The sequence below is a fragment of the Megascapheus bottae genome, chromosome 3 (assembly GCF_031878675.1).
Source record: "Megascapheus bottae isolate mThoBot1 chromosome 3, mThoBot2.hap1, whole genome shotgun sequence".
Lineage (NCBI taxonomy): Eukaryota > Metazoa > Chordata > Mammalia > Rodentia > Geomyidae > Megascapheus > Megascapheus bottae.
Window position 1 is genome coordinate 27,731,511 of NC_143511.1, and position 15,089 is coordinate 27,746,599.

The window sequence follows — 15,089 nt, forward strand, 5'->3', positions numbered from 1 at the left end:
TTACTAGGAATAGGTCTAAGGACGTCGGGGATGAGAATCTCCACCAAAGCCTGGTACATCCCATGGTCACAGTTACACATCCATTTCAGGATAGACTCATGTTTGCACAGAGTTATCAGCTTTGCTTTCGGAAGTCGACTTTCTATTTCACTCAGATTGCTGGTGTGAATAAATGTAGCAAATGAATAGATGGCAAATGAGGATAAAAAAGAAATGGACTTTAAAAATAGTTTATCAAAGATTATTGAGATCAGAACTACACCATCATTGCACGGGTGCCACATGGCTGGATATATATGTATATATATATAAACATATATATAGAGAGAAAACACTCCCCCAGAGCTGCCTATGCACATTTATATTTCCTGATGGTCTGAAAAGACAGATATAAGTCATTCCAAGAAGAAGAAACAGCTATACTGTAGTCCCCCAAATCAATAAAATGGGAGCTTTACATACACTGACATCTCAAGAGAGCAGTTTGTGATTTACTTCTAGAATGGCCAAAATTATCAGTCTCCTCACAGTAATGTTATCAGATAAGGTTCACAACTGGTATACATATCTCTAATGTACTAGCTAGGACATCTACTCAGCTATGAAAATCAACTGGAAAAGTATATTGATTCTGACCTTGATTCGGTAATGGTAGTGCCATCAGCTGGAGTTGAGGGAGAATAGCGCCAGAATGTTTGCCATAATTTTTCTATTAGGCTAAATTGAAGATTCACAACAACATCCAATATTGCCTAAAAAACAAATGGTCAAATCATAACACTTCTTGTACTTTGCCTAATTCTCTTATTTTATCACCAGCTGTTCTCTCATAATTTGTCATTTACATTTCCTTCTCAATATGAGTCATGCTATTTGCTCTTTCTCTTCCACTAGAATTGCCCTGGTGGTCTTGTACACGTTTGTCTACAGAGTATCACAACATGGCCACTCTAAAATGTGATGCAATATAAGTAACTGCAAGACCTAGTAAGAACAAAGGAAATGAATCAAGTAATAATTCATTTATACTGTTTGCATGTTACAATAAGAATAAACCATCTTTTGAGGACATAGAAAAAGAAGGCAAATGTAATAATTTCCCCATTATATGCATATTAAAATGTCAACAACAGTATATCATAATATCTTAGTAATAAAATACTGGAGATAAATAATAATTTATGTGTAGTACTTTTTCAAGATTTGGGCAAGGATTTATTTTATTTTATTATTATTATTTTTTGTGGGTCATGGGGCTTGAACTCAGCCTGAGCACTGTCCCTGAGCTCTTCAGCTCAAGGCTACCACCCTACCCCTCGGCCTAGGCGTTGTCCCTGAGCTCTTTAGCTCAAGGCTACCATCTTATCCTTCAGCCAGTCCCCACTTCTCATTTTCTAAAGGTTAATTGGAGATAAGAGTCTGAGGGCCTTTTGTGCCTGGGCTGGCTTTGAACTTTGATACTGAAATCTCAGCCTCCTGAGTAGCTAGGATTACAGGCATGAGCTACTGAGCCAGGCTAGGATTTATTTTAGAATAAACTGGAAAAAGTAGAATTAAAATAAAGGGAAAATATTTCTTGGTCTCCATACAGCAAATGGGAGCAAGAGCTATAGCATTTTCTTGTTGAAACAAACAAAAGCCTCCTTCACTTTAGAAACTCAGTAAGAAACATATGAAAGTACTTAATAATATGTCTAAATTGTGTCCATGTGGAGTTATACCATACTGCATTTTAGGCCGAAAGTGAAAAATTAATTAAAATCAACTAAGTTTTGTTCATATTACTTACATACTAAAATGATATGAAACTGTATTTTAGTGACTTACAAATGAACTTATTAGTAAACAATAATGGAAATTTACTCAATTACTTCTATTTCTAATGATAACCAACTGTCTTTTCAACATACAAAGGAAGATATGTTTTCTGAGTGTCAAAGCCTTGTGCCTGTAATCCTCTGCTATTAGGAGAATGAGTAGGAAAAAAGTGTGTTAAAACCCCTTTCTCAAATTCTAGCTGAGTGTAACAGGCATGTGCCTTTCATCTTAGTCTATGTGGGAGGCGGAGCTTCTGTGGTAGCCTGGGCAAAAATATATATAAGATTCTATGCCAGTAGAAAGAATGAATGCACCTCTTACAAAATAAGACCTAAAACAGACAAATCACAGTTCAGGCACGAAGTAAAACTTAGTACAGAAAATGGGCTGGAGGCTTGACTCAAGTGATAGAATGTCTGCCTAGCAAGTATAAGGCAAACTCCAGTATCACCGAAAAACAAACCAAACAAAAATAAAATAAATGTTATAATAACTACTATAAACTTTTTGCAGTATTTCTTTGATAACACTTAACATCTCAATGATTTGGGACAAAAAAGATGGAAAATTAATCAATCATTCATATTTTTCACAGAGCTTATATTTCAAAATGGTAATGCATTAGCATTAAATTGTAACAATAATTTTTAGCTCATTTCTATTGCTTCCATGTGAAAATTATATAATTATTTGGCATTTTATGTTAAATGCTATCAACAGTTTTTAAAAAGCCAGGATCAGAATCACCTCATAATATTCCTTAGGGGCACAAGTAAAAGGAGCCAATGACAAGGAGTTGACTATGTACCCCAGAGCCTTAGCTGACCTTAAGCTTGGAATCTTTCTGCCTTGGCCTTCTGAAAACTGGGATTATAAATTTATGAACTGGTTGTATTTAATAGTATAACTGGTAAGTTATGAGTCTTTCAAACAAGTAAAGAAGGGAATTTCAGTGCATCTTAAATTCATTAAAACTTCTACACCCATCTAGTTGATGAAGTTTACAAGTGAATAAGACATAGTATCATTTGTTTGTCCATTACCTAGGTTCACACTAAAATATATACACATTTATAAAGTAAAATAAAGCATATGTCCTTGCTTAGGGTAAATGATTACAGGATTGGATATGAGATTCAGGCACTGTATTTAAAAAAACTTTGAAAGGTTGACAGGAAAAAAATATTTGAATTTTGTTTTTTCACATAGACTGCTGTACCTCATTAAAGATGGCAGAGACATGGTAACTTTGAAATAAGGAGGGTCATTCTTTTGTTCCTTAAAAAATTTATGTCAGGGTTAAATATAAAGGGTTTTCAGTTACATTTATAAGGTAAGGAAGGTCATTTTACAGATCATCATGTCCTACTCCAATTATTATAGATGTCCCTGTCAGTTTGTACAGTAAATATATTCTATTCCTAACAATTGGTATGCTCATGAAAATTTTATAATTTAAAGAATATCTTAACCTTGAGTTTGTTACTTAGGATAATCTTACTTCTTAATCTAGCAATGTAGATAATCATATGAAAACTTATATTCTAAAAGAAAAGCTTTAAAAAGTCCAAATTATATTCGAATGAACTTGGCATGCTTATGCAGGGTTCATGTGAACACAGACAAATGAAAAAGTTTAGAAAAATCTTTGTATATAAATTTTTATTGAATATGATGACAGAACATAGGCTTCCATACACACACACACACACACACACACACACACACACACACACACACACATGGAAGATTCAGAAATCCTTCAATATTGGGGAAAGCACAGAATTCAGTAGGAAATAAACAACAAATGGCTTTCATCATGCTAAGAAAATGCTTAGAACAGGTAGGGCATGTTAGAGCACACTTTTGTATATGTGATATTAGAAAAGAGAGACTGTTCCTTTGGCTATTAATAACCTAGCATCCTTAACATGAACTTAGATTCATTCAAGTCATTCTTATTTCTAGAACGGGAAAAAATATGCCCTTATTATGAGGTGAAATTCTTTATCACTTACTGTATTGTTAGCAGCAAGGATGTCCCTAGAAACCCAAAAGATAACCTTTAACTTCCTAGCAGATCACAAATATCTTTGGAATTAAGCTACTTAAATTATAAATAGAATCCTCTTTCAAAAGGAGAGGCACTTAAGAAACTGTGTAATCCACGATCCTTTTCTACCAGCCTTAGGAGCGGTAATACTCTGGGCATGGAGAAAGGCCAGAGTAGTATTTTCTCCTATTTCCCATAGGAGGGAAAATAGGAGTAGGGGTCCAAAAACTAAGGAGATGCCTTAGTTAGTGAATGAACTAAACAAAGTTAGAGCCTTATTGTCTCTGGAAAAAATAACTAAATCCCTTAGACATTATTCTCAATAGGATATACATTCATGGCTTAAAACAAGAGTAAAATGCTCTATTAAAAAAATAACTAGGGCTGGGAGCATGACCTACTGCACGAAACCCTGGGTTCGATTCCTTTGTACCACATACACAGTAAAAGCTGGAAGTGGTGCTGTGGCTCAAAAGTAGAGTGCTAGCCTTGAGAAAAACTCAAGGACAGTGCCCAAGACCTGAGTTCAAGTCCCAGGTCTGGCAAAAAAAAATAACTGAGTCTCAGCTGGGCACTGGTGGGCATCCCTGTAAATCTTGCTACTTGAGAGGGTGAGAAAGGGCGGATCACAGTTTGAGGCTAGCCTGAGCAGAAAAAGTAAGAGTGTATCTCAAAGGAGAAAAGATGGATATAAAAGCATAGGGCCTGTCATCTTCACAAAGATAAAAAGCCATTGTGGTCCAAGTATGCATTTAGGCAAAATAGTAGTAGAAGTAGTAGTAATAATAATAGACAATAACCAGTGAAGAAGAAGGCTGGAGGCATGACTCAGTGTTGGAGTATTTGTCTAGCATGTGCAAGGCCCTGAGTAAATCTTGTTTTCCTGATTCCCAATCTCTATCTCAAAGGCAATTATCATTAGTGTTTCTTGTTCTTTCTGGAGAGGTTCTTTACTACTCAGATAATAATATGCCACACACCCAGCTCTACATCTTGAGTTTTCCTATAATATTGAATCCCACATTTGCTCCATTCTGTTCTCTGATTATAATTTGCTAATCTATACATTCAATTCACCCAATTCCCTATTAAATATTGAAGTTAAATTCAATATTTTGCATTTAAAATAATACAAGTTCCCTGTACACTTGTCTTGTCACCCATATGTAAGTATTTTTTAGGATAATACCTAGAAGTGGAAATGTTGAATCAAAGGATTCAGATTAGGACAGGCTTAAGAAATGCAGAATAAAATGGATTCTCACTTTCCTGTAATCCTCACCTCTCCATGCTGAGACAAAAAATGAGTTTATTAATGCTCAAAGAAATGTTCAAAAGAATTAGTGTTAACTTCATCTGTCCTCTAGGAAAAAAAGCTTGTAATATGTTTTAACAAGCTGTCTGTCTGGCAAAGCTTAGAATGTGTTTGTTATGATGTCTGAAAAGACTTACCTCACAGTGCTCTCGATAAAGACTCTGTAGTGACTTGATATCCTCAAAGGTAGTACCATCTGGCAGAGAAGAGATTTCTACTTCTCCAAACTCTGGAAGTGCTCGGGATGCATCTGTTACCATGACAACACAATAGAAAAACAGCTATTGTGGATGGTGTCGATTAACGACTAGTGAGGGGGAATTTCAGATGTCTGAAGAGGAATTTTTTTTTAAGAAATAAGAGAGCCAAAGAACAAGGACTTTTCAAAATTAATATTTTAGAAGCAAAACTCAGTTGCAATGGGGGAAATACATGAATATAGAGTGACTACACTTAAAACCTTGCAGAAAGTCAATTTTCTCTGCAATTAATTACAAATAACAAAGCACAGGTTAAAGCTATCTCAAGCTTGCAGGTTGATTTTAGCTATTTTTACTGGTATGTATTTAAAGTCATAAAAATAAATGTAGCTTTAAGCTAATTGTGTTCATATTTTTATGTAATCACCAACTGAAACAATTATAGAATAAATACAAAGGAAACTATGAAAGTAACACTAAACTTAGCATTAATGTTATGGGATGGCTGATGTTGTCCTGCACCTAAGTTATCTCTCACAACATGCAGATAACATTGGCTGCTGTGGTACAGGGTCTTTTTGAGTTTGACAGGCCTACATCAACACGCTTTCCCATTAAGCTCCCACTTTCAGAGGACTATGATGCCTGCTGTTCCACATGGCACTGGATCTCCATTAGCCTTACTATCATGAAGCTGTAATTTATACAGACGTCTCTTTCTGTTCTTAGCTTTGGACAATTAAGGGGATACACATTCAAAACCAAACATGGAATCTAAATTGCACCACAGTATTTCTTTCTAATTTCATGATAGCCCAGAATATATCTCCAATATTTTAAAATAATATAAATCAGAATTCTAAAAATAATGTGATTGATAAAAGCTTGGGAGTCCGCAAGAATATACTTAAGGATTTTAGTAAATTCTGCCTAACTTTAGTACCAACATGAACTGTCTTTGTTGGCAATTAGATACAAGTATATAATTCTTTATAGGGGTATCTACTCATCTTGGTCTATTGAGTGGAAATAGCACGCTACCCTGTAGGAAAAAAAAGTTGTCAAAATTAAATTTTCACTTTTACCCTTTTGGCTATGAAACAGGCACAACCTTTGGTTTGCCTAACACTTCTGATTATGAGAAATATGTTTATCATTGAAAAAAATTACAAAAAGAGGAAGCGCTGCAATCAATTACTCTTAATGAAAATTTTCCTATATTTTCTTCTAATCTGATAGTTTTATGTATGTAACTTTGCACACAGCAAATGACAAGTATTTGGGGACTTGAATATACCACTGCAAGTAAACACAACTACCCGTTCATCATAAAAACAAATTAATATTACCTCTGGAGAACATTGTCTTAGCAGTAAATTATATGAATTTCAAGTATTACCTATTTCAAAAATAAGCACGAGAAAATGAGAAAATAGAGATGAACTACAATTAGGATAAAATGTGCACAGTTTCGGTACCAAGAAAAATTTTGTTGTATGAATTTAATATCTGTAAAGAGGTATTACACCTGAAGAAAAAAATATCATTGCTTTCTTCAAAATCCTAAATGCAACTACTATGCATTATATGTGAACATACCTAAAAACTGTTGATGATGTTGACTTTGGGCAATGACGGTCTGCTCAACAGATGTGCCTGTCTGCTGACCACTTCCTGTGAAGCCATCAGCAACCCCATCCACTTTCTGCATAGGCTTGTACCTAAAAACATGGATGGGAAAAAACCAACACACTAATTTATCCTTTGATTTGTATTAATCCCCAATCGCTACCAAGGAATGTAACATGTCTAGCTTCTTTGATGTCTCGCAACCGTTCTAGAATTTCAGTCTTTAAGCAAATTTTCAGTTGTAAAAAGGTGAAGTAGGAGGATCAATAAAGAGGAAACTCATTTGTGAAAATCCAAAAATGTACTTAGGAATGGAAGAATTATGAGATACTTATTGGAACAGCAGCTGGGAAGATGCCCAGGCTTATAATTTAATACACATTTAAAAAATTAGTTATAGGGCCAGGAGCATAGCTTAGTTGTATAGTGTGTTTGCCTAGCATGCATCAAGCCCTGGGTTTGATTGCTTGGTACCACATATTCAGAAAAAGCCAGAAGTGGAGCTGGGCTCAAGTGGCAGAGCACTAGCCTTGAGCAAAAAGTGCCCAAGGACAGTGCCCAGGCCCTGAGTACAAGTCCCAGGACTGGAGGGGAAAAAAAAAGACTTTTTAGTGGCCGATGGATCTAGGAGCTATAGTTAGTACTAAGGTCAAGGACCTTTTGCTGACACTTAAATTTTTATGAAGAGCTTTCAGTAATTATTATCTCTAAAATATGACCAGTCTTCTACAAGATGATTATACTATCTTCTAAGCCTCTATGAGTCAATACATTTATCTCCCATAGTTGTTATTCACATCTGTAAACACAGTCATCTATAAACATCAGTTTGTAGCAATATACAAACAATCTATTTAGGAAGCTTTGACTGAATTAAAAAATGTATCAAAGTAATCAGGAATTACCCACTTATCTTTAGCTCCTAGTTCTTTGGCTTTATGAAGTTTCCATGCTACGTGATAAAAAAAAAATGAGCAGAAGGGCAAGAATAGATTCCTTGAAAGACAAGTAAAGCACACAAATAGCAAAGAATGTTTCCTAGGGCAAGCACGTATAAAATATGTAAGCAGTAATTAGAATTTCTTCTCTTAAAGAGATTGTACTTAATTTATTTCTGTATAAAAATATAGAAAGAAAGCCAGGTGCCAGTGGCTCACACCTGTAAGCCTAGCTACTCAGGAGGCTGAGATTTGAGGACTGCAATTTGCTGACTGCCAGGTAGTAAAACTACCAAAAAGCCAGAGTAGAGCTGTGGCTCAAGTGACAGAAAACTAGCTTTGAGCACGAAACTTAAGGAACAGTGCTCAGACCCTGAGTTCAAACTGCAAGACCAGCAAAAAATGATGATGATGATGATGATAGATCCCCCCAAATGTAAAATCAACAATAAGATACAATAATCATTTTTATTTATGTGTCCCTCCATTTTTCTTATTTTCAATTGCATTTATGAACAAAAGAACTTATTCTTCTCATCATACAGACATCTGAATCTTATGTTAATGCCTTAATTCAACAATAAGTACAATTAATGTCGTTAACAATGAGTAATTATTATGAGTATTAATATCCTCAATACATGAACAGGATATACTAAAAACACTTGCACTTTGCAGTTTTTTATAAAGACATTTGCAGTTGTTTTTTAGGTGACAATATCCCACAAACCAATTGTAAAAGCAAAAATGAAGTCAGAGCATGAAGAGGATAAAAGGAAACAACACATTTCATCTTTATGAGAATAATTTTCATGAGGACTTCCTCAACAACAAAATATTGGTTGTTATTTTCTAACAGTATAAAAGAAATCCAGCCTACTCTTATAAAATGCGAAAGCCTTCCAGAAATTTCTTGTCAATTGAGACACACCCAGATACTGGGAATGGAAGAATTTGAATTGTAGTGTGCTCAAAGTGTCATTTATGAAGAACTGAATGTTTTTCTGATATTTTTCCTACTTTTTACAGAATTATTTTAAGAGAATCAAAGAAACTGTGTGGCAAGAATCTTGTGTACTTGTGAGGAAAAGTAGTTTCCTAACCATTCTGTGCTAGCAGTCTTATTTCATTTAGGGAGTTTTCAAGTTTGGTTGGTTGCTTGCTTGCTTGTTTGCTGTTCTTTTCAGTGCTTGAATTTGCCACACAGACACTTAAGGCACATTCACAGGCTTCATTCAAATTTTAATTTGACTTCATCTGACTTTCTTTTTAGCTATTAAATTTTATATCATGAAAACAATAGCCTAAAACTGTTCATGTTTCTTCACTTAAAGTAAATGGAGCTTTGCACTTTATGAAATTCAAACAAAGGTGGCTTAAGGTAATTGAAAAATTTACCTGGAGAAGATAAAAACAAGTGTTCCCTACAGATCCAATTTATTAATCTTCACTATGGGATTATGATAGTTATGAATTGGCCTGTTGAGTTTGATTACATACCTGTGTCCTATAAAATGCCTAATAAAATAGGCATAAGTAGTAAGGATAAGGGTAATTTAATTGAAAAATGACATATATTCCTCTTATACTGTATCTACAGAGTGGATAAATCCACCTACCTACACAGCGCTTTAGCAAGCCTGTAGTCTACATGCAAAATTATTTGTTTCTTGAAGAAAACAGCAATGGGGTTATTATTATGGACAATCTAAGTTTCTAAAGGAAGGAGATAATATTTTAATATGTAAACAAAATCATAATGAATTAAACTTTATATGCTAAATGCTATTGAGTGGGAAACATTAATTAGAAGATACTAAGTGGGAGAAAGAAAATGCATTAAAACCAGTATACAGGGAAAAAGGAAGATATAGAGATAAACAAAATGAACCTAAAACATATTCTCAGAACTAGACAATGAGGGCTTTTTCAGTAACCTTAAGAGTAAGGTATCAAGGTGGCTAATGATTGGCCAAATGATTGGCTAAATGATAGGCCAAATCACTATGTGTACATTTCTCTGCTAACACAAGAGCCTCTGTAAGCTAGACCTTATATTGGGCTTCCTGAGAAAAAGGAATAGGAACAAAGTCTGGGAGGATTTTTGCTATGAAAAATGACACAAGGACGGACAGGAACACAGCTCGTGAGCAAAGGGGTTAATGGGAGCCTTTAAGTACGAAAGGCCTTCTAGAAGCGCTAACTTGATCTTCCTGCTATAAATAATAAATCACATCATGGTTACACATACTGAATCAGCTAGCACTGGATTATTGCTTAGGTTATACTCCTTAGACATCAGACGTAGTAGACTAAGAAAGCTGTTCATTCTCTTGAAAATTGTCTAAAGAAAACATACTTTATCTTCATCCCATTCAGGGGATAAAGTGTTCCCAGATCAGAATGGCTTTTATAAAGAAGTCAGAATAATTAGATTAAATATAGGCTAAACAAACTTGTAACTGCTCATTCTTCTTGAAAAAAAAGTCATAGGAAATCTAGTGTTCATTCTGAAACATGATTGCATGTAGACCTCTACGTAGCATTCCATAAGATTCAAATATGCACTCTCACCTTAGATTTACACATCAAATCTGTAATAGAGTGTTAAATTGTATTATACATGTTAAGATATTGTTCCTTAAGTAGAGTTTATAGTCTTGGTTTATAAAAGTTTTTATCAGTATAGATACCCTTGGCCTATGTTATGGAAATATAGTCCACAAAATTAGAAAACAGCCTTCAAAAATTTATTCCATTTTGGCCATACAAATATACAATACATAGCTTTAAATAGATGGATGAATGAATGAATGTTCAAGATAACATATTTCATTTTATCTACCATTAACTTTTAATATATATTATATAAATTCAGCAAATACTTATTATTTACGATAAGATGTAGATACATGATTTTAAAAAGGCAAAATATAAATCAATAATTGAATGTTTTAAATATTTTAGTGACTTAACATGAAAATTCTATATTATCTTAATTCTAGAATTTCAGCTGACATCTTAGCACTGAATATATAACTTTTACCTTTCCTGCTTCTCTATACTCTTCATAATAATAAAATATTAAATTATAAAAGTCAACATGCTTTTCATTCATAAACAAAATCTCTATGTTGAATCTTCTTTTAAAAAACTGAACTCTCTGAACTTTTTAGTACATAAGAGCTTTACCCACTCTGTACCCCTATTTGCATTATAAATTCAATATTTTTAAATTAAGTTTGTCCAAAGAAGATTCTTAGTTTGTGTGTGTGTGTGTGTGTGTGTGTGTGTGTGTGTGTATGTGTATTCTCTTGGGAGAGACCATTGTACCAAAAATGGTAGAAATGGTTCTTAGCTTTTAAAATCAGTAAGAGGCAAATGATCATTTTAACAGCTTGCAATAAGAACTAAAGTTGTAAATGATTAAGAAATCAAAGATACACTAATGCTTTAATAGCTGAGTGTATGTGTGAAACCTGTCACTAACACAGAAAATGTGGAAAATTACTGGGACTCTTTCCCCATGAGGTTAGCTAGAACTGTTACTTATGACTTGGGACAGCTGTAACTCTACTGTAAATGCAATATTCTGTCTATCTTATAGGCACAGATACTAAAACAGTTCATTGGGAGATTTAAAAAAGTATGTATTTATCATCACATTCATGGCATGTAATCAAGAGGAAAGATTTCATTACACTAAATGAAAATTTTCAAAATGTCTTTAAAAGAAGCTGAAAAAGAGTTTGGGGGGGTTGGGGGAGGAAAATGGGGACAAAAACATGAGAAGGGATATCAATGTTTGAGAAATAATGCACCTTCTATCTGGTGAATATAATTGTAAACCCTCTATACATTAAAATAAATTAAAAAAAATTTAAAGACAGGGCCAGGACTTTGGCTTAGTGGTAAAAGTACTTGCTGAGCATACATGAAGACCAAGGCTCGATTCCTAGGTACCACATACATAGAACAAGCCAGAAGTGGTACTGTGGCTCAAGTGGTAGACCTCTATTCTTGGAAAAGCCCAAGGACAGTGCTGAGGCCCTGAGTTCAGGTCCCAGGACTGGCAAAAAAAGAAAAAGAAGGAATTAAAAACATTAGTGTGTATCTGCAGAGATATGGGACCAATCAGTGTAACGTGCTTATTTTGAATAAAAAAGAATTACTATTTAAAAAAGAAGCTGAAAAATGTTTATGAAAAATTAAAAATATGGAATTAGAGGCATCTGTTCTTACTGTGGTTGCAATTTCAAACAAAATACTTATTTTATTTCTACTATTATTATTATTGTCATTATCATTATTGATTGGTCGTAGAGCTTGAAATCTGGACACTTCTGGTTTTCTGGTGGTAAATTGGAATTTCATTGGCTTTTGTGCCTAGGCTGGCTTTGAAACGTGATCCTCAGATTTCAGCCTCCTGAATAGCTAGGATTATAGGCATGAGTCATTGTTGCCCAGCTTTTTATTTCTGTTGAACAAAGAAAAAGTGATCTAACATTTAGGATTAGAGATAGAATATTCCATTGCTATCTGCTAACCCATTTTGGAAAAATTAGGTCAGAAAGTCTTTAGGTTACTTGATGTCTGAAGTGAACCCAGTAATATGAATATGAAAGGTTCAGAAAGAAATGCTGAATGTGAAAAGCTTACTCTTTTAGACTAAATCAATGTTTTCAGTAATTGAGCTTGGATATCACATTAAATGCTTAACTCATGATTTCTGACATCAACCTTGATAATCAGTCATATGATTACAACCTTTTAACTCTTTTTTGCAATATGAAAATAGTTGTTTCTTCATTAGCTATATACCTAAACTTTAGAAAGGAAAAGAGAAAAAACAAATTCAAATGGAGTAGCTATATTAATTTCCGCAGAGAAAGTAGCAGGAAGTTGCTGATTAGAATGAATGATGTATTCATTCATTCAATAAGCAATCTGGTCAGTGACGTCTTAGGTGCAAAGAATGGCATTAGAAGAGGCCTGTAATCATAGCTTTCTCAGGAGGCGGAAAGTCAGTGACTTATTTGCAACGAACTATCAAAAAGCCAGGAGTAGAGCTATGGCTCAAAGTGGGTTAGTGTAAGTCTTGAGAAAAGGGCTCAAGATCAAAGAAAAAAATCAATGATAGGCCCAGATTTCAAGCCCCAAGGACAGACACACACAAAAAAAGAGTTGCCAGTGCCTAGCCAAAAAGTCTTTTATATACAATCTTTCCACCAAAAATTTGTTCCTCAGTATACCATTAAGTTTATGAATGAAACTTTTGTTGATAGGGCAGGTAAATAAGTAGTAAGTGGCATGTGTCAACATTTAATTGAAATGTGCTCATCTCCATCTTTTCATGTTGGGCTATCTTACTTTTGGAAGATAAAAGTTTCCCAACAATATAGACAAGAAGATTGTGCTCTTCTCCAAATTGCTATATGACCATGGATAATCTCTATTTTATCAACTTTCATTTTATTTTTGAGAAGATGAGTTGGTCTTATCCTCTCAGTCCTAACATGTGACAAACTTGTGATACCATATAGATGTGATTCTATATTTTGTGTCAAACAGGTATAAGCATTTGTTGAAGAAACCACAAATATATTTTAAAATATTTAGAATGACTCCTGGGATGGAACATAGTCAAACAAATAGTTGAAAGCAATTACCTTCATTCTACCACTTTTATGACAATAGGGTTTAGAAGAACAACTAAAATACGTGTCCCAATGTTTTTTTTTGTACAGTGCCTTAAGTATTAAAAATAAACTGTGGCAAACAATTTTATTTATATTGTAGAGCTAAAAATTACTGATTCCCTCTTGTTATACGTAATTTATATGTTGCCTTAATTAGGGTATATAAATTAGTCCAAGGGAGGATTTCTTAAAAACTGCAGATTACTTAATTGTGTAATTCTTTTAAATACATTTTCAACAGAAGACATTTTAAAAATCACCTATACTTTCTCTTCTTGATTATCCATAATGACTTTAATAAGCAAAATAATTATTATATTGTGCTAGACTACATTTTGAATCACAAGACTTGTACTTGAAAAGACTACTAAAATCCCTAGACCCATCTGTCCTTTCACTGAATATATGACTGAACATACAATTGTGTTTACTTGTGTTTCCAACTCTCCTCATCTGCTGATTGCCTGTCTACCAAGTAGACTCCTTTACTTTTGTTAAATAGTTTGAAGAGTGATTCATCTGCTCAAGCATATGAAAGTGTAGGTTCTGTATCATCTACTTTTGAATTAGAAGCCTTTCCAACTACTTGCAGTCTTCAGGGCTATGTTCCACATGGTGATGTTGCAGGAAATCAGACTTTCAGATAAATGGAAATTTCTCCCATGACCCTATCAAATATTGAAATGAGAGTCCTTATATCAAGTAGCTCAACATGATGCAAAAGTTTATAACAACAGTAACTATGTGTATAATTAAATCCCTTAATATTTGTTTTAGACCACAATTTCAATTGCATCTTCCATTAAACAGATGACGAGATGCTGTGTGATATAATCTAATCTTACTGCACCATTGTCTCAGAGCTAATGCTTCTAACTAAACTAGTATGGATGTAAAGATCTGGAAAACACAACTAACCATTCTAGATCCATGATTTTTTGAATGGGCAGAGACCTCTTTTCTACTTTCCTGTGTTCAAACTGAAAAGAACAATTGGAACTTCAGGCCACTTTTTAAATTTTTAAGTGGCAAAACAATTTTATTTCCTCTAAATATTGAGTCATAAGTCATATGGGGCTTGGCTATGCAAACTTGTTACAGACATTTATAAATCATTTAACATATCTGAATTCATCTGGGACTCATTAAATAAACTACTAGTGCTCTGATTCTCATGGACTGGTAAAGTCAGACTAGATAGAGGTATGTTTCATTTATCCATCCTTCCATCTATCCATCATCCATCCATGCATTTGCAAATGCATGAGATCTCTGAGAGCTCTACTACATGAAAATCTATGTAAAAGTAAAAAAAAAAATCAATGAAAATGTAAACTCTCAATCATTGCATCAATTCCTACTTGGCCAAAAAATACAAGTTGAACAATGTAGGGGATGTAAGAAGTCAGGTGCCACCTATAATCCAAGCTACTCAGG

The 15,089-nt window shown here is 34.1% G+C and overlaps 1 protein-coding gene across 9 annotated transcripts in view; it reads right to left on the minus strand.

The window, feature by feature from the left end:
• Rfx3 (regulatory factor X3) overlaps window positions 1-15,089 on the minus strand; it is a 246,510-nt gene that overhangs the window by 34,019 nt on the left and 197,402 nt on the right. For all 9 annotated transcript variants that reach the window (XM_090329712.1, XM_090329716.1, XM_090329714.1 and 6 more), the window contains 4 exons: window positions 6,986-7,107; window positions 5,324-5,436; window positions 637-752; window positions 5-159 (listed from right to left, as the gene is read on the minus strand). In XM_090329712.1, coding sequence (XP_090185838.1) covers window positions 5-159; window positions 637-752; window positions 5,324-5,436; window positions 6,986-7,107 — 506 coding nt within the window. The remainder of the gene's footprint in view (window positions 1-4; window positions 160-636; window positions 753-5,323; window positions 5,437-6,985; window positions 7,108-15,089) is intronic.